Source organism: Heloderma suspectum, chromosome 17 (genome assembly GCF_057233095.1).
Source record: "Heloderma suspectum isolate Gila_16-S chromosome 17, 16-S_ref, whole genome shotgun sequence".
Taxonomy (NCBI): domain Eukaryota; kingdom Metazoa; phylum Chordata; class Lepidosauria; order Squamata; family Helodermatidae; genus Heloderma; species Heloderma suspectum.
The window spans coordinates 3355733-3374201 of record NC_139474.1 but is presented as its reverse complement, the minus strand read 5'-3'; the positions used below and the strand labels follow the sequence as shown (position 1 = coordinate 3374201).

Genomic DNA, 18469 nt, shown 5'->3' with positions numbered 1-18469 from the left:
AGGAAAGCTGATTTGAATCAACTCAGAACAATGATCAGTCAGGTCCCATGGCAAGCGATGCTAGCAAGAAAAGGAGTCCAAGATGGGTGGGAGCTTTTAAAAAAGGAAATTCTCAAGGCACAATCACAAGCAATTCCAACAAGAAGAAAAGGTGGAAGACAACAGAAGAAGCCAATGTGGCTTCACAAAAAGCTTAGAGATGACCTGAAAACAAAAAAGGACACATATAGGAAGTGGAAAGAAGGCCAAGCAACAAAGGAAGAGTACAGGCAGGTAGCACAGAATTGCAGGGATGGCGTCAGGAAGGCTAAAGCGGAGAACGAGGTGAGGTTAGCGAGGGATGCTAAAAACAACAAAAAGGCTTTCTTCAGCTACGTGCATAGTAAAAGGCAGAGGAAAGAAATGGTGGTTCAGCTATTAAATAAGGATGGCAAAACGATAACAGATGACAAAGAAAAGGCAGAGGTGCTCAATTCCTACTTTGGCTCAGTCTTCTCCCAAAAGAGGGTCTATGACCCCCCTGGCAAAGGCGAAGTGCAGGCTGAAGGGGCAGGATTCAGCTTGAGATCGACAGGCATATGGTCAAGGAACACCTCATTACTTTGAATGAGTTCAAATCTCCAGGGCCAGATGAACTGCATCCTAGAGTAACAAAGGAACTGGCAGAAGAACTCTCAGAACCGCTGTCTATTCTCTTTGAGAAATCATGGAGGACGGGGGAAGTGCCAGATGACTGGAGGAGGGCTAACGTTGTCCCTATCTTCAAAAAGGGTAAAAAGGAGGAACCTGGGAACTACAGACCAGTCAGTCTGACATCAATCCCTGGGAAAATTCTGGAGCAGATCATAAAGCAATCCATCTGGAAGCACCTTGACAACAATGCCGTGATTACTCGAAGCCAACATGGATTTGTCAAAAACAAGTCCTGCCAGACAAATCTGATCTCATTTTTTGATCAAGTCACCTCCCTTGTGGACCGTGGGAATGCTGTAGACATCATATACCTCGACTTCAGCAAAGCTTTTGACAAAGTGCCCCATGATCTCCTGATGAGCAAACTAGCTCAAAGTGGGCTAGATGAAACAACGATCCGGTGGATCCACAGTTGGCTACAGAATCGGACTCAAAGAGTGCTTATCAATGGGACCTTCTCAAGCTGGGGAGAGGTAACGAGTGGGGTACCGCAGGGCTCAGTCCTGGGCCCAGTGCTCTTCAACATTTTTATTAATGACTTGGAGGAGGAGGTGCAGGGAATGCTGATCAAATTTGCAGATGACACAAAATTGGGAGGGATAGCTAATACTTTGGAAGACAGAAACAAAATTCAAAGTGATCTGGATAGACTGGAGCGCTGGGCAGAAAACAACAGAATGACATTTAATAGGGACAAATGCCAAGTTCTGCACCTAGGAAAAAGAAACCAAATGCACAGTTACAAGATGGGGGATACGTGGCTCAACCACACTACAAGCGAGAAGGATCTTGGAATTATTGTCGATCACAAGCTGAATATGAGCCAACAATGTGATGTGGCTGCAAAAAAGGCAAATGCTATTTTGGCCTGCATTCATAGAAGCATCGCTTCCAAATCCCGGGAAGTACTAGTTCCCCTCTACTCAGCACTGGTTAGGCCTCATCTGGAGTACTGTTTCCAGTTCTGGTCACCACACTTTAAGAAGGATGCAGACAAACTGGAGAGGGTTCAAAGGAGGGCAACAAAGATGATCAGGGGACTGGAAACAAAGCCCTATGAAGGGAGACTGAAAGCACTCGGCATGTTTAGCCTTGAGAAGAGAAGACTGAGGGGAGATATGATAGCACTCTTCAAGTCCTTGAAAGGTTGTCACAGAGAAGAAGGCCAGGATCTCTTCTTGATCATCCCAGAGTGCAGGACACGGAATAATGGGCTCAAGTTACAGGAAGCCAGATTCCGGCTGAACATCAGGAAAAATTTCCTGACTGTAAGAGCAATACAACAATGGAACCAATTACCTGGGGAGGTGGTGGGCTCTCCCACACTGGAGGCCTTCAAGACGAGGCTGGACAGCCATTTGTCAGGGATGCTCTGACTTGGATTCCTGCCTTGAGCAGGGAGTTGGACTCGATGGCCTTGTGGGCCCCTTCCGGCCCTACTATTCTATGATTCTATCAAGTCATGAAGTAAGAGAGCAGACAAGCAAGCGAGCAAAGACCTCAAGAAAGAGATCAAGCCATCACAGAATGACATCACAGAATGACATCAGGCGAAGACACCAAGTCATCAAGAAAAAGAGCAGGCAAGCAAGCAAGCAAAGACCTCAAGAAAAATCCCTGCGGCAGGGAGCGGCAGCATCACTCTGCGCTCTGCCTTGTCACAGAATGACATCACAGAACGACATCAAAGCCATCAAGCAAAGCCATCAAGAAAGAGATCAAGGCATCACAGAATGACATCAAGTCATGAAGTAAGAGAGCAGGCAAGCAAGCAAGCAAAGACCTCAAGAAAAATCCCTGCCGCAGGGAGCGGCAGCATCACTCTGCGCTCTGCCTTGTCACAGAATGACATCACAGAACGACATCAAAGCCATCAAGCAAAGCCATCAAGAAAGAGATCAAGGCATCACAGAATGACATCAAGTCATGAAGTAAGAGAGCAGGCAAGCAAGCAAGCAAAGACCTCAAGAAAAATCCCTGCGGCAGGGAGCGGCAGCATCACTCTGCGCTCTGCCTTGTCACAGAATGACATCACAGAACGACATCAAAGCTATCAAGCAAAGACACCGAGTACGAAAGCAAGCAGGCCAGCAAAGCCCTCAAGGAAGATCAAGGCGTCACAGACTGACGCCACAGAACGACCTCACAGAACGACATCAAAGCCCTCAAGCCAAGCCACCGAGTAAGAGATCCAGGCTGACGTCACAGACTGACATCACGCCAGACGTCACGCCGGCAGGCGCAGGCGCCGACGAAGGCGGATCCCCGCCCGCGGCGCGGCAGCGCCCCTGTGCGGTCGGCCCGAGTCTGCGTGGGCGCCCGCCCGCCCGCGGCCTCGCGAGAGCAGAGGGCGAGTTCTCGCGCGACCTGGCTGAGGTGGGCTGCGGCGGCGGCGGCGTCCCGGGCGAGCGCGGCGCGGCGGGCAGGCGAGCCGCGGCGCGATGGCGGCCGCGCGGGGCCGGCGGCAGCAGAGGCCGGCGCGGCGGCGGCGGCGGCAGCGGCAGGGGCGGCCGCTGGGCCCGAGGCAGGCGCGGCGGGGCGAGCTGCGGCGGCGCGGCAGGCGGTGCTGAGGGAGCCTCGGAGGCCGCCGCGGGCGCCGCCGGCGGGCGCCATGAGCCAGGGCAGCGGGAGCGGCGGCGGCGGCGAGCCGGAGGCCAAAGCGCTCCACACCAAGCGGCTCTACCGGTGAGCGGGGCCCCCCCCGGCGCCTCTCTGCCCTGGGCCTGCCCGGCAGCCTTGCCCCGGGTGCGCCGGCCGACGCCGCCCTGGCGGGCCGTGGGAGCGGCGGGCCGAGCCGTCGCGGGGCGGCGGCGCCCACCCTGGCGCCCCAGGTGCGCTCGCAGCGGCGGGCCGGGAGCGGCCTCCGAGGCCACGTGTAGGGCGGCGGCACCCATCCTCCCCGGCCGTGGGGCTTCCGCCCGGCGCATCTGGGGGCGCCAGGTTGGGGGAGGCCGCCAAGTCCAGCCCCCCCCCGAACACGTTGTTGTTGCTGCGCGGTCGCTGAGCCGCGCCCGACTCCTCCTGACCCCGCGGACCGCAGCAGGCCAGGCCTTCCTGCCCTGCGCTCCCTCCCGCAGCGTGCTCGAGCCCATAGCCATTGCTCGAGTTCCTTCTCTGGATGTATGCATGCTTAAATTGCATCTGGCTGTATATGTACTCCCCATGGGGTTCAGCGCGGCGTGCGTGGCTTCTCTTTCTTTTCCTGCCCCCCCCCTCTCTTTACCTATCCCCCTCGCCGCCAAATTTCACCCTCGTTTCAGCCGTTCTGTGCAGGACTTCAGGTTAGGCCGAAAGGGGACGACTGGCTGATCTGAAGGTTTTGCCTGTCTCACCGCCGTCTTGCGTCACCCTCCCCGCAGCCCTGTGAGGGCGGCCCGGCTGAACCGTGACGACTCGTCCCAGAGTCTCCCCCCGCCCCCAATATTCTGCCCTCACAACAATCCAGCGAGGGAGGTTAGGCTGGGCGAGGGCGACTGGTTGGCTCAAAAGTTCCCTGCCCCTGTTTTATACTCGCCTGTCAGGTGGGTTGTCCTGAGACAGAGAGTGAGTGGCAGATCCAGGGGTATCCCTCCCCCCCCCCCGTTTTATTTTCACAACAACCCTGTGAGGGAGCTGAGGCTGAAGAGGCATGACTTGCCCAAGGTCAACCAGCGAGACTTTGTGGCCATGGGGATTTGAACCTGGATCCTCCTTGTCTGAGTCTACCACTCTAACTCCTACACTGCTCTAGTTCACAGGGGCTTTATGGGGCGCCCCCCTTCAAGGGGATTCCTAATGATCTCCCCTCCATTTATGGAGTCCTATAGAGGGGGAAGCTCTCCAGTGTGAAGGGGCCCTTGTGCCCCCCCCCACAAACATATTGGGGATCTTTCTGCATTTGTCTGTCGTCCCATCCCCGGTTTTGTACTCCTCCTCCCTGTTTTCATTTTCTAAAGCCTCACAGACGTGGAAGCTCTCTACATACTTATATTTCTCTTTTGCCCCCCTCGTTCACAGAAACTAGGGATTTCTGGAGCTGATATTCAATACTCAGTGGGTCCTTATTTTTCCTCCTCCCCATATTTCGTAGATTTCCCTACATCTCATCTTCAGTGCCGCAAGAAGGAAAAGGTTTTTCCACTGTCACAGGGTCAGTTTTCCTAATTCTCTCCCTCCAGCATGTACACACACACATACTCAGGGGGGACTAAACAATTCTCCATTTCTTTTTTCTGTTCAATAGAATTCTCCTTCAATATTCTACAGAGCTCCACCTCTTCCCATTCCATCAATTTATTCCTCCTGTCTCTGCCAAATAGAGGTTTTTATCAGTGTTTTATGGTCTTCATTATGTTTGTAAGCCATTCTGGGAAAGTTTTTGAAGGGTGTGATGGAAATTCACTAAGCAAGTAAATAGGTAAAGAGCATGCAGTCAACATGTGAAGGGTCTGGCAGTTTTTTCATGGTTTCAAAGCTTCCCTCTCAGTTCACTCTTGTAGCCCAACTTCATTGGGGATGCACCCCAAAATCATGGGTCTGTTTCTTTTCTCCCTCGCTCCTCCTAGAGCTTGATTGAATAAGCATTACAGACTCAATAAACAGATCTGTTTTATTCCTCCTTCCAGTTTCACAGGACTCTCTTGTTGCCAATCTCTGGTGGCCTGCACAGTAGGGGAGTACCCTAATAATCCCACAAATAGTTTGTTCTTCTTTTCCCGATCGCTTGCTCCCAGATTTGGAGAGCAACTCCTCTCCTTTCCCCTCTTTCCTCAATTTTATGGAGCTCAAGAAAGAGGAATTCCCCCCCTGCCCCGAAATTGGGGTGGCTCCTCTGAACTCACAGGTTCTGTGAGGTACCTCACGTTCAAAGGGGTACCTCATGTTCAAATAGGTACCTCACGTTCAAAGGGGTCTAGCAATTCTTTTCTTTCACCTTGCTTTTTGGGACGGCCCAGTTCCGCCTTTTTTTGAAATCCATCCTCATCCCAACAGTCTTGTTTCTTCTCCCTTCTCCTTTGAATAGGGCCAGGCAGCTTCTACTTAAATGCTTGACCTCTTCATAGCTGTCAAGTATTCTCCTCCCCCAGCCAGTTCCAAAGGAAACCCCCTAATCTCTGTAGAGAGTCACAGAGGGGAAGTTCCCCAATTTTTTAGAACAGGAGTAAGCAACCTGATGCCCTCCAGATGTTCTAGACTGGAAATCCCATAAGCCCCAGCCAGCATGGCAGTAGTTGGGGATTATGAGAGTTGTAGTCCATAAGGATATGTTGCTGGCCCCTGCTTTAGGCAGTTCCTCCACCCCTGAGCTATATTGGGACTGTGGGAGAAAGGCGGACCCACCGCACATGTCAGGCAGGGTACTGTGTTCCAATTTTACAGGTGGATCATTTTAGCAATGAGTGACTTGCCCCAGGCCCCATAGTGCAGCAGTGGCAGAGAAGGGTCTCTATCTCATGTAAACAAATAATTATGTTCTTCTTCCCTCTCCCTCCCTACCCCCCCCCCCAACTGTTGCTCTCCCTGTGGTTTTTCTCTGACATGTTCATAGTGCTGCTTGGGGTTCGGCACTTCCCCACTGCTTGAGTCTTGGCATTTCCTTGCCAGCTCTTTGGTCAGGCAGTTGCCCTTGCTGGGGGTGGGGAGAGGTCCTGAGGTTGTGAGGGTGACTGCCAGGGCCTCATGGCAATTCTGTGGTTGAGCTGGACTCTGAATCCCGGACCAAGGCAAGTGCTGGCTCTGCTGTGCAGCACAGGCACAAGAATAAGATGCAAACGGTTTGTTCTGCCCTCTTTCCCGCTTCCAGAATGCTTGTCATTGGATTGCGTCCATGGAGTTTGGCATGCATTGCTACTTTTGGGGCTTTTAATAGACCATGGCATCTGACTTATATTCCGCCAATGAGCAAACCCAGCAGGCATCAAAATTTGCCAGCGAGGCCTGGAGCCAACCTTTTAACACCTCAAAGTAGCCCTGTTTCCAAGTATATTGGAAATATCAGATTGGTGGAAGGTTGGTTAACTGTGTCACTTTTAGGCTTCCTCAAGAGTGGAGATGGAGGAGGAAAGGGAGTGCTTGTAGCAGACGCTGAACAACTGATGACTAACTGCAGCCTTCCATTGTGTCTGCATATTCCTTGCAGATCCCTTCCCCCACCTCCAAGTCACCCTGCCCACATTTGTCCCTTCCCTTCCCAGTCTTCCTCGCAGTCAACTGGGCATGAGAGGGTCAGGGTGTGCACACCCTCCATGACTCCCATCCAGCTGTTCAGTGGAAGTCCAGTAGCCTTATCCGTGTGTGTGAGGTTTTTCTATCCTTCCATCCCCAAGCTTGGCTTTGCTAAGTATCTCGCTTGCAGAAGGCCCTACATGTTCTCAGGTCATGTACACAGGGTCACTTAATGAGGACACGTTGCCCTGTACAGCCTTAGAGCCGTGTCATTCTTGGAACCATGCATGCTTCTGGACAGAGTGATGAGAACAACATTGGCACAGCAGTGATAAGTTCAGAACTTGCGATTAATATTTGTGATTTGTTTTTTTGTAGTTAAGGTTGGGTATGTGATGCCGGGCTGCCTTTGGCTGCACTTACATCAACAGCCTGGCTGCACATCATGCTAAGCCACTGTGAGTTAATTAACTCCTGGGGCTTAGCAGTGCAGGTGGACATTTTGAATATTCAAGCCACGACCACAGCGTGTCGTGTGAACCTGGTGAGGATGGTTTGTTGGCATGGTAAACAAACCACCCAGAACCCGTGGGCTGTTCTAGGATTGTGGGTAGTTTAACTATACCAACAACTCACCCTTGCTGGGTATGCAAGACATGACAAGCCGCGGCTGGGGCCTGAACATGCCACCTGGCACCCGAGGGTGTTGCGGCTCATCCTGGGTTAAATGAGCTGCCATGAGCTACAGTGATTGTGCGAACATGAGCTTCTGATACCTTTGTCAGCCAGAATGGGAAGTAGCTAATTTGCTGTGGAAGCAAAGGAGGGATCAGCCCTCTAGAAACTGAACAGTCCTCTCCAGTCACAATTTGGCCAGCAGCACTTGGAGCTGTACTTTTTTTCCCTTCAAAGGAGACCAGCATCTTGGATGACTAGGCTGTCTCATATTCTTGTGGGTATAACTTCTAGAAGGATGACAAAGTAAGACTCTCGTAGCAAAACCAAAAATTGGGTAATGCCACAAAAGACTTAAGACATTTATTGTGGCATAAGCATTCATGAGCTGGAGTCCGTTGTCAGTTGCATTTTCAGCTGCTGCTGACATGAATCTCTGCCATGAAGTGGTGGCTGCAGCTGATGTGGCTTCCTCCATGCAGCTGCATCGCCATGGATGCACAAAGAAGGCAGCAAATGGCTGGACGCTGGTTTGAAATTGGGGCTTGCCTCTTAGCCTGGAATAAACGCAAGCAGTAACCAATGCTATCTAGCCGGGGGGGTGGGGGGGGGTGGCTATAGCACCCTGGAATTCCTAATTTTTGTAGACCTGAGTGCCATCTCAGGATAGCAACCACAGGATGGCACCTTTTGAATCTTAGTTGTGTGAACAAACCTTAAGTAGCTGAGTAGAGGAGGAGGATCATGGCTGAGTTCCCACGCAGCTCCCCAAACAGCATCCTCCCCGTGACGCTAATGTCCTCTGTTTTGTGTGTCTGTGTTGTAGAGCGGTGGTTGAAGCCGTGCATCGCCTGGATCTCATTCTTGGAAACAAGGCAGCTTATCAAGAAGTATTTAAGCCAGAGAACATCAGCCTGAGAAACAAGTAAGCAAATACTTGTCTTTTAAAAACTGTTTTGACTGTTTTAACATGGTGTTTTATTCTTTTAAAATAACAGAACAGAATTTAACAGGGACAAATGCCAAGTTCTGCACCTAGGAAAAAGAAACCAAATGCACAGTTACAAGATGGGGGATACTTGACTCAACGATACCACAAGCGAGAAGGATCTTGGAATTGTGGTAGATTGTGACCTGAATATGAGCCAACAATGTGATGTGGCTGCAAAAAAGGCCAATACTATTTTGGGCTGCATTAATAGAAGCATAGTTTCCAAATCCCGAGAAGTACTAGTTCCCCTCTCCTCAACACTGGTTAGGCCTCATCTTGAGTACTATGTCCAGTTCTGGGCACCACACTTTAAGAAGGATGCAGACAAACTGGAGAGGGTTCAGAGGAGGGCAAAGAAAATGATCATGGGACTGGAAACAAAGCCCTATGAAGAGAGACTGAAAGAACTGGGCCCGGTTAGCCTTGAGAAGAGAAGACTGAGGGGAGATATGATAGCACTCTTCAAGTCCTTGAAAGGTTGTCACAGAGAGGAAGGCCAGGATCTCTTCTCGATCATCCTGGAGTGCAGGACACGGAATAATGGGCTCAAGTTACAGGAAGCCAGATTCCAGCTGCACATGAGGAGAAACTTCCCGACTGTTAGAGCAATATGACAATGGAACCAATTCCCTAGGGCTGTGGTGGGCTCTCCCACACTGGACGCATTTAAGAGAAGGCTGGGCAGCCATCTGTCAGGGATGCTTTGATTTGGATTCCTGCATTGAGCGGTGGGTTGGACTAGATGGTCTTATAGGCCCCTTCCAACCCTACTATTCTATGATTCTAAGCTGGGCCTTCCTGTATTTTTGCCTTCTGTATTTCAACCCAGGGCACTTGGTCTTGACAGCGCAAGATGTAGCATCCTTGCGGAAATTACAGGGACACCCCCTTGAGTTCCATGGATGAGATGGGATATAATATAAATGTACTCAGTCCTTTGTAGGAGCATAATGTTCCTGAGATGTAAAATGAGCTTGCCTTTATCAGGCTGGTGGCCCATTCAGCACAGGATCTTACTTCTCTCTGCACTGAATTTCCAAGTGGCTCATAGCCAGAGTGGTTCTCTTGCACAGACTGTGGTCTGGGAACAGCCTTGTAGATAAGACTCCAAAGAGTTTTAGCCCATAATAATTTTTTCTAGCCTACCTGTGTTAGTCATGTAGCCTGAATGGGATGAGGTCTACCAAGGGTTCCTGCAGGTCTTCTGTTCATTTTGATGGAACTTGCCTCGGTGAGGTTCTAGGCGGACTCTGTTCCAACAATCCCAGTTTTCAAAAGCTACCCTTCCTGGTTAGGCTCAGCGTTCACCACAAGAGGCCAGGCAAGTGGCTTATTCACGTCTTCCTGGGCAATTGCACCCACTGCCATCCCACTCGGTTTTCTTGTACTTCTTGTTTGTCATAGCTGTGTCTTAAGATCTGTTGTGCCTTTGACCCTGAGTCTTAGGATGTGCTGGAGATGGGCAGTTTTGGATTCTGCATGTATGTGTTCTTGTTCTGGTGTGCGGAGATTGTGGCTGAAGTGGCTGCGTTAGCCAAAGCGGAATCTAATCCCCCTCCCCCTTCTCAATCAATTTCCTACTTCAGGTTACGTGAATTGTGCGTAAAGCTGATGTTCTTGCACCCAGTGGATTATGGGAGAAAAGCAGAGGAACTGCTGTGGAGGAAAGTTTACTACGAAGTCATCCAGCTCATTAAAACAAACAAAAAGGCATGTGTTATCTCTGATCCTTTCATTCTAAGGTGTGCTAAACCAGTAAGGGCAATGATGAGAAGTAGTGTAGCTACTTCTTCTCTTCTCGCACGAAGTAGGGCTACAAAGGCCGTTCTTAAACTGGTCTTTAACCTTGGGTGCAGATTGTACACGGTGATGGTTGGTGTGGCCCTTACATCCAGTGCTTTTCCTGACTCTTTCCTTTAAGCGAATGGAGTTAATACTGCTCCATTGATCTGTAAGGGGAAATTGAAATCATGGAAGCCAAAGGAGGTGATGGAGGTTGTACACAACCTGCAAAGCTTCTTTTTTCCACAGACCATGGCTAACTCTGCCCCCCTGTGGTTCTGGTCCTTGCTTTCTGTTGTGACTGTCTTCTATTGTTTCTTTTCTCGCCTCCTGTCCTCCTCCCCCTGTCCTTCCTCTCTGGCTTCTCTTCTGCCTCAATGGCAGTATCAGACTTCCTTGGCGATCACATTTAACAGCCTATCAGCTACATCAGTAGCCTTCAACCTTGTCAGACCTGGAACCCATCTTTAGCGCAAACATGCTTTTGAGGACTGATCTCTGTTTCTTTTAACCCTATATTTGTATGGTGGTAGTGCTGCTGTTGTAACTCACTTTAGGTCAGGCTGCAGCCTAGTAGTGGGACTTCCTGACCCACCAGTAGGAGACCAGTGAGCTATAAGCGACCTTTCTTTTCACTTTGGCTTAGCTCTCACTGAGGTGGCAAACCTGCATTGGGGTGCGGGGTGGAGGGCTTTCATGATTGAAGGCTTCTGCATACAAAAAACAGCATGTGAAGGAAGGAGCGTTTTCTGTGTGCAGAGAATAACAATAATCACAATTCCCTGCACCTTCACACAGAGAACCCTCCTCCCTTTGCGGACTTTTTTTTTTTTTTTGTACGAAGGAGCGTGCAATTATGCAAGCCCCACAGATGCAGTCCAAAGCAGTACTGCCCAGAGGGAGGTTTACCATCTTGGTGAGATAACACTGCCTCTGTCCCGTCCAAGTAAGGCATTTTAGAATAGCTGTTTATCTGTAGCTTTTAACAGCGTGGAAAGTGCATGAATGAGTACAGGGTGAGTTTACATCTTCCCTTCTTGACATGTGTTCACTCCTGCAGGATCAGCAGTACATTTCTGTGTATTGTTCAAAGAAACACTGGGGCGGGGAACAGGGATTGAAGTACTCCTTAGTCTTGGCCTGGGGACACAGGAAAGAGATTCGCAATAGTGACAACCTCCTATTCCCTTCTCCTGACTGAGGGAGGATGCAGCGTTTCACGAGGACGCTCTAGGTGGCTATTCCTTCTCCCCAGGGAGGGGGCTTATGCAAGCATCCCAGTAGCAAGCTGCAGTTGGATCTTTCAGCAGTAGTTTTAACCCCCCAAGCTAGCTGCCTCCGGTCAACTGTGAACCCCTCAGTGCCAACATATCCCTTGGACGTTGTACAAAGGAGCAGCATACATTGGCCCCAAAAGGAACACTTTACCAATGAATTAATCTATGGCTTTACCTACTCTTGGGAAAGCAGGGCAGGGAGGAGATGGAGAGGCAACTGCGGATGGGCTCTAATGTTCTTCCTTTCTTCTTCTACTACCCCTGCCCCCCAATCTCACAGCACATTCATAGTCGCAGTACCCTGGAGTGTGCCTACCGGACTCACCTTATTGCCGGCATCGGGTTTTACCAGCACCTTCTTCTCTACATTCAGTCTCACTATCAGCTGGAGCTGCAGCGTTGCATTGACTGGACACATGTTACGGATCCCCTGATGGGTCAGTATCTGGGGGCTGACACACAGCTTACAAAAACATTTTATTCTATGCAGTGGCTACTTTAATCATCTAGACCTGTCTATCTACTGCTGTCCCGGGAAGGCTTTATATCTGAATCTCCCTCACCATGCCACAGTTCTGGTTAAGCCCTAAACAGCCTGAATGCCATTTATGTTAAAGGGCACCTTTCCCGATACGGGAACACCTGCCTCTTGAGAACAAGGGAAGAGGCTTTGCTTAGCATCACCTATGTTCCGGGTGGGTAGTGGAGGGATTGGTAGGACCTTGGTGGCTTCCACCCTTCAGTACCAACATAGTCATAGGAGGTTGCCTCATACCACATCAGTGTTTCTCCATCTAGACCAGTAGTGGCTACTCAGACTGGCTGGGTCTCCGGCAGAGATGTTTCCCATCTCCTGCTACTTGATGTTTGAACTCGAGGTGCCTGTGATTGCACCTGCGCTCTGTCGCTATCAGGGGAGGCTTGCATTAACCTGGCCCTGCTGACATTTGGCAGATGCTGCAAGGGTTCACTAAAATACTGCAGTTTCTCATACGCAGTTGTGTATGAGCAACAGTATTTGGAACCCTGTAGATGAGTGGCCGATGTGTACTAATTTTTAGAATAAGAAGTGCACAGTGAAAGCTGACCACTTACAGATATTACAAAATCCAAAATTTATACTAGTGTAATACCTTTATTGGGCCAACCAAAAGCTCACAGTTGTGCAATCTATTGAGATCTTCAGATCTCTTCATTAGGGAAGATGTTACAGAAAGCAGGCTTGTGGTGGAGGGAGGGAGAGAAGGAAAAACAACAACCTTTCTTGTATTGAAGTCATGGGATCTGCATGATCGCAATCTTGAGATGGAATAGGGAGGAAGGCTCTGCAGACATTCAAATAAGGCTCTAGCAGGTGCTGTGATAGTTTCAGGTTTGCTTGCACATTTTTTTGCAAGTGTTTGGTTGGCCTAATAAAGGTATTACACTAACATGGGTTTTGGAATTTGCTTAGAGTCAACATGACTACCTTTGCTTTTTGTGAGATATTACAGATGTTATTCTTAAAATCTAGTAATCTGCGAGTAATTTTGTAGGATGCGGTTTGTGATATTGAAAGTTTACATGCTGACTTTATTAACTTTATTTAACCAAAAGTGGTCTTATTCAGCTATTAGATAGGACTTTAAAAAAAGGTATCTGGCTTAGGTTTTATAACTCTGTTCTTTGTATAGCTAATCTTGAATGTGTTGTAAATTGTTGAGAAATCTCTGTGGATTATGTAGGGTAGAAAATTCCAGCTAGTGTGTTTGAATGACCCCGCATTGGGAAGGGGGTGATGGTACTCGGATTGGGATTTGATAACCACCTTTAAGCCCCAAGGCATGGGTAGTAATGCTTTCTTTGTTCACTTGCACATATTCTGTTCTTGGCTGGTGGGAGTCTTGAGATCTGTTTCCCAGAATGATGCGCTAAAAGGCTGGTGTCCTTAGCAACTGTTGCTGCGAGCATCGCATTGGTATCACTGCAGAACTGATGAAGCCCTTAGACATCTTCCAATCCGTGCTAAGATCCTGTACCTTTTGACATATTAATTGCACTTTGAAATCTTGCCTGGGTTGCTGTCGAAGCTGTGGGTGTGGGGAGAAGAGTTAAAGGGCACAGTTGTAGGGCTTAATGGATATATGCCTAAAGGGTGCAGGGAGAGAAAAAGGCCATCTTTAAGAACTCCTTTAGAGGGATTGTGGGGATTTTTATTCCACCCATATTTCCCACATTAGTCTGGTACAAAACTTAAATGGGTGAGAGGTGTGAAGTGTATGCAATCTGTCCCATGCATCTTCATGGTGGGCCTATGTTTACAGCCTTATCAAGACTGTTCAGGCTCCCAGCACTGAGGGAGACTTTGAACCTCAGTACTACTTCTGGCCTGGGAAGGAACTTTTTGGCATTGTGGTGCTCTCTTAGCTGCACTTGCAGTCTCTCCTGGCCTTAACAGCAACCCCTGCAGCGAAGAGAGTGCCGCAACTGTGAATGTGTGACCCTGCCCTATCCTGAGTTGGGCTGTTTTTCTGTTTAGCCCACTATTGTCTACCCTGGCTAATAGCAGTGCCCCACACTCTCAGACAGAAAGGTCTTTTCCCCAGCCCTGCAGTCCGATTACCAGGTGTTGTGGACTGAACCTGGGGACTTTCTGACTTCCGGCTCCTCTCCAAAGTACAGCCATTCTCTGCTGGTGAAGGAGGGTGCTAGAGTGGGTTCCAGCTTTCCACTCACTCTTGAGGCAGGGCTTGGAGGTTTCTCCTTTCAAGCCCCTTGACAGGATGGAAAGGGAAGGGAGTCGGCTAAGATTCCTTCCCAGCCTGGCTATCTGAGGTGCCCTTAACTGGAGATGTCAGGGGCTGAACCAAGAAATCTTTTTAACGATGGCCCCTACCTTCAATGTAGAGCTACTATTTCCTGGGGTTCAGGGTATGAACTTGGGACTTCTTGCATCCAGAGCAGTGATCATGCCCCTAGACCACATGTTTTCAACCCACGTCCCTGCACACCATCCTTTCCAGTGCTATCATGCTTCCATCAAACAGATGTTTAGGAGGCTGGAAGGAAAGCAGTTTAAAAGGGGAAATGGTCTGTGGGAGCAGAGGTATGATGTGATCTCGGCAGGCAGGGATGGGGAGGTTTCAATGTCCCCATCCGTGCAGGCTGAGATGGGGGAAGTGTGTGGGTGGGGTGAGAGGGACAGCAGATCTGGTCATACCCACCTCCAGCCTAGGACCTTGACCCTTCACCCATTGCTGCGTGGGGACAGAAACCCTTGCCCTGGAACAACATGCTAAACAACGATTTGGAAACCTGCACTAACCATGCTCCCTAACAGCCACTGCAGCTAATCACAGTCTGCTTCCACAGAGAGGGGCATGAAACCTAAGACGATCAGACCCAAGCCTATCTAGTCTAAAGTGCTGGTTCCAGCAGAGACCAGCCCAGGGCTTCTGAGAAGCCTAGCAGTAGGGCATATTGGCAACAGCCCTTCCCTGTTGTCTGTCCACAGCCTTTGCTATTCAAAGGTAGACTACCACTGAACACAGAGGTTCCTTTGAGCAACTGTGGCCAATAGCCATCGGTGGACCTCTCCTCTATAATAAGAGTCCAGCCTTTAAAGAAAAATATCTAAACCCGTGGCCATCCTGCATTTTGTGGCAGCAAATTCCATAAATTACATGCTGTGTGATGAAGTACTTTCTAAATCTCCTGCCTGTCAGTGGATGAACTCAGTTCCTCTACATGAGAGGGAGCGAAACCTCTATCCACTTTTCCCATGAAATGCATAGTCCTATGAGCTTCTTATTGTGTTCCCCCCCAACCCAACCCACTTGTATTTTTTTCTAAAGTAAAAAGCCCCCCAATACTTAGGTCTTTCCTTGTAGGGGGAGGCCTCCCAACTCCTTGATTTCAGTTTCATATTGCAACAAACTTGCACCGCACTGTGAACAGTAAATAACAGACATTTTTAAAGATCCTAGAAAATGTTCTGCAATGGGAACCAATTGGGGAAGCAAAGTAGAGTGGCTTCCTTGCACAGCTGCCTATTTTTCATTTTTTACTCTCCTAGCTGTGTGGGTTGCAGAGATCTGGGGCTGAAACCTCATCTGTGCGAGGCAGCCTTTCTGAACCTGGTGCCCTTTGGACGTTCTGGACTTCCAACTCCCATCAGCCCCAGCCAGCATAGCCAGTAGCCAGGGATGCTGGGAGTTGTAATCCTAACATCTGGAGGGCGCCAGGTTGGGGTAGGCTGATATGAGATCTCAGCTGCCACTTGGCTGCTGAGGCTTTGCCTGACACTCTCCTTAGGCTGTTACAGGCATAAGCTTTCCCCTTTTCGAAAAACAAAGAGGGATCTCAGGATGTTGAACGTTGCCGTGTGTGTGGCATATTTGTCCACAGTGCTGGCTGTGAGCGAAGGCAGGCTTGGGTTCCGTTCTGGACACATGCACCACTGTCATTTTGGATCCCTGCCTGTCTTGCTCTTCCAGCAGTGCTCACCACAGGTTGTCTTGCTGGTTATCTCTTCTGTAGGCTGCAAGAAGCCTGTCTCTGCATCGGAGAAGGAGATGGAGTGGGCTCAGATGGCCTGCCACCGGTGTCTGGTTTACCTGGGCGATTTAGGTGAGAATTGGTGTGGATTAACCATGGAGATTCTTGCTGGGGTGGAGATTGAACACTCTTCTGGCCCGTGTGAATCTCAGATTTTCTTGCAGTGGGAAGGGGGATCGGACTCTGTTAATTACTGACCAATAAAGCCCAGATTGATTTGGGCCTGTCATACCAAAAGCCCTCCTAACAGTTCCCTCTATCAGCTCCGTCTAGATAGCAAGGGCAGGCTCAGAGTTGCTGTCCCGCATGTGTAGAATTCCTTCTCCTTGGAGACACTCCAAACCTCAGCTTAAGCCTGCAGAAGAGTTTTATCTGGGGCTGCATTTTGGTGACAAGATACATCCTACTAGAGTTCGAGGCATTTATGTTGTGTGTTTAGCTAGTTAATGGGATTTTGTAGTATTAACACAGTGGTGGGGAACCTCTAGGCTGAAGGCCAAATCCGGCACTCCTGGGGACCCTATCCAGCCCTCCGTGGTTCCCCAGATAGCCACGCCCCCTTTCCCCCAATCAGTGGTTGTTTGGTGGTTTCCTGGCTTTGGTGCAGTTTTTCCCCATTCTAAAAGGTTGACATGCCTCTCCTGAAGCTGAGTTACTGGCAGTAAGACCTTTAAGCTAAAATATGCTGGTATTTTTTGTATTTTGGCTCCACCCCTTTTGCCTTTGGCCCTGCCCACCACTGGAATGTCACCCCTGAGAGATTCTTCAAAATGGAATTTGCCCCTCAGGCTGAAAGAGGTTCCTCACCCCTGCATTAACAGAATAGTATGTTTTAAACTTGCCAGCTGCCCAGCAATGTAAATTTATTCCGTTTATTGAATAAAGCCCACTGTTTCATCTGTCCATAGGGCCTGCCAGATGGGTTTGCAGCTGTTTTTAGGCCCTTGTCTTACTGTCATCCTTAAGCCTCTTGTGTGTGTGTTTTGTCCCTTATCAGCTCGGTATCAGAATGAATTAGCCGGTGTGGACACAGAATTGCTGGCTGAGAGGTTTTACTATCAAGCCCTTTCTGTTGCACCACAAATTGGTAAGTTTTTAGCCCAAATTTCTTACAACCTTCCCCAAAGATCACATATGTCAACCAGGCAAATACGTCCACAAGTTCCTAGCCCACAAAAATATTTACTGGTCTGCCCACACTTCAGCATTTGTAACATTGCCCTGCCTAGTTCTTGTCGGAGGCAATGGGGTGAGTAGCTATTAGACAAGTCTCGGCCAAAGTGTGCCTGCGGTATTAATCTCTCGGTTTCACCTAGAGATTAATACCCCATGAGACATAATATCCTTTCCCAAAGTAAATGGCTCACGTTGTTCAGTGTTAACCCCTACTTTGAACACCTCCTCAGAATCTTGCCAGGCGAATCTTAATTTTCACCAAAGGGATTTGGGCAGGTTCCCATCTTATACCTTTGATTTTAATGGTTTTATGAGGTAAAATCTCTTCAGGATTAATTAGATCTCAACGTATTAGGGAAATCTCAGCACCAGTGTCAACTATAGCCACAAATCCCTCTCCATTTAGGATCACTTTCTCCCTCAGAGTGTCCTCAGATTCGTCTACCTGATCACACTTCAATGAAAAGACATTAAAAAAAGTGTTTTATTACATCACAAGTGGTCACAAGTGGTGGTGGGAAAGGATCAGAAATAAAGAGGCTTTATTTCCTCATAAAGGCAAACGCTATTTTGGGCTGCATTAATAGAAGCATAGCTCCCAAATCCCAGGAAGTACTAATTCCCCTCTCCTCAGCACTGGTTCGGCCTCATTTCTGGGCACCGCACATTAAGAAGGATGCAGACAAACTGGAAGGGGTTCAGAGGAGGGCAACAAAGATGATCAGGGGACTGGAAACAAAGCCCTGTGAGGAGAGACTGAAAGAACTGGGCATGTTTAGCCCTGAGAAGAGAAGACAGAGGGGAGACATGATGGCACTCTTCAAGTCCTTGAAAGGTTGTCACAGAGAGGAAGGCCAGGATCTCTTCTCGATCATCCCAGAGTGCAAGACACAGAATAATGGGCTCAAGTTACAAGAAACCAGATTCCAGTTGAACATCAGGAAAACCTCCTGACTGTTGGAGCAATACGACAGTGGAACCAATTACCTGGGGAGGTGGCGAGCTCTCCCACACTGGAGGCATTCAAGAGGAACCTGGACAGCCATCTGTCAGGGATGCTCTGACTTGGATTCCTGCATTGAGCAGGGGGTTGGACACGATGGCCTTGCAGGCCCCTTCCAACCCTACTATTCTATGATTCTGTGAAACCACAGAATAATTAAGTGACAGAGACTTTTTTAGTCACAGGAAGTGG

At 49.2% G+C, this 18469-nt stretch overlaps 1 protein-coding gene across 1 annotated transcript in view; it reads left to right on the top strand.

Moving 5' to 3' along the window:
* The first annotated feature begins 3018 nt into the window (after window positions 1-3018).
* SMG5 (SMG5 nonsense mediated mRNA decay factor) overlaps window positions 3019-18469 on the top strand; it is a 47331-nt gene continuing 31880 nt past the window's right edge. The window contains exons 1-6 of the mRNA XM_084823683.1: window positions 3019-3378; window positions 8339-8437; window positions 10090-10213; window positions 11843-11999; window positions 16081-16170; window positions 17096-17185. Coding sequence (XP_084679809.1) covers window positions 3305-3378; window positions 8339-8437; window positions 10090-10213; window positions 11843-11999; window positions 16081-16170; window positions 17096-17185 — 634 coding nt within the window. The 5' untranslated portion in view covers window positions 3019-3304. The remainder of the gene's footprint in view (window positions 3379-8338; window positions 8438-10089; window positions 10214-11842; window positions 12000-16080; window positions 16171-17095; window positions 17186-18469) is intronic.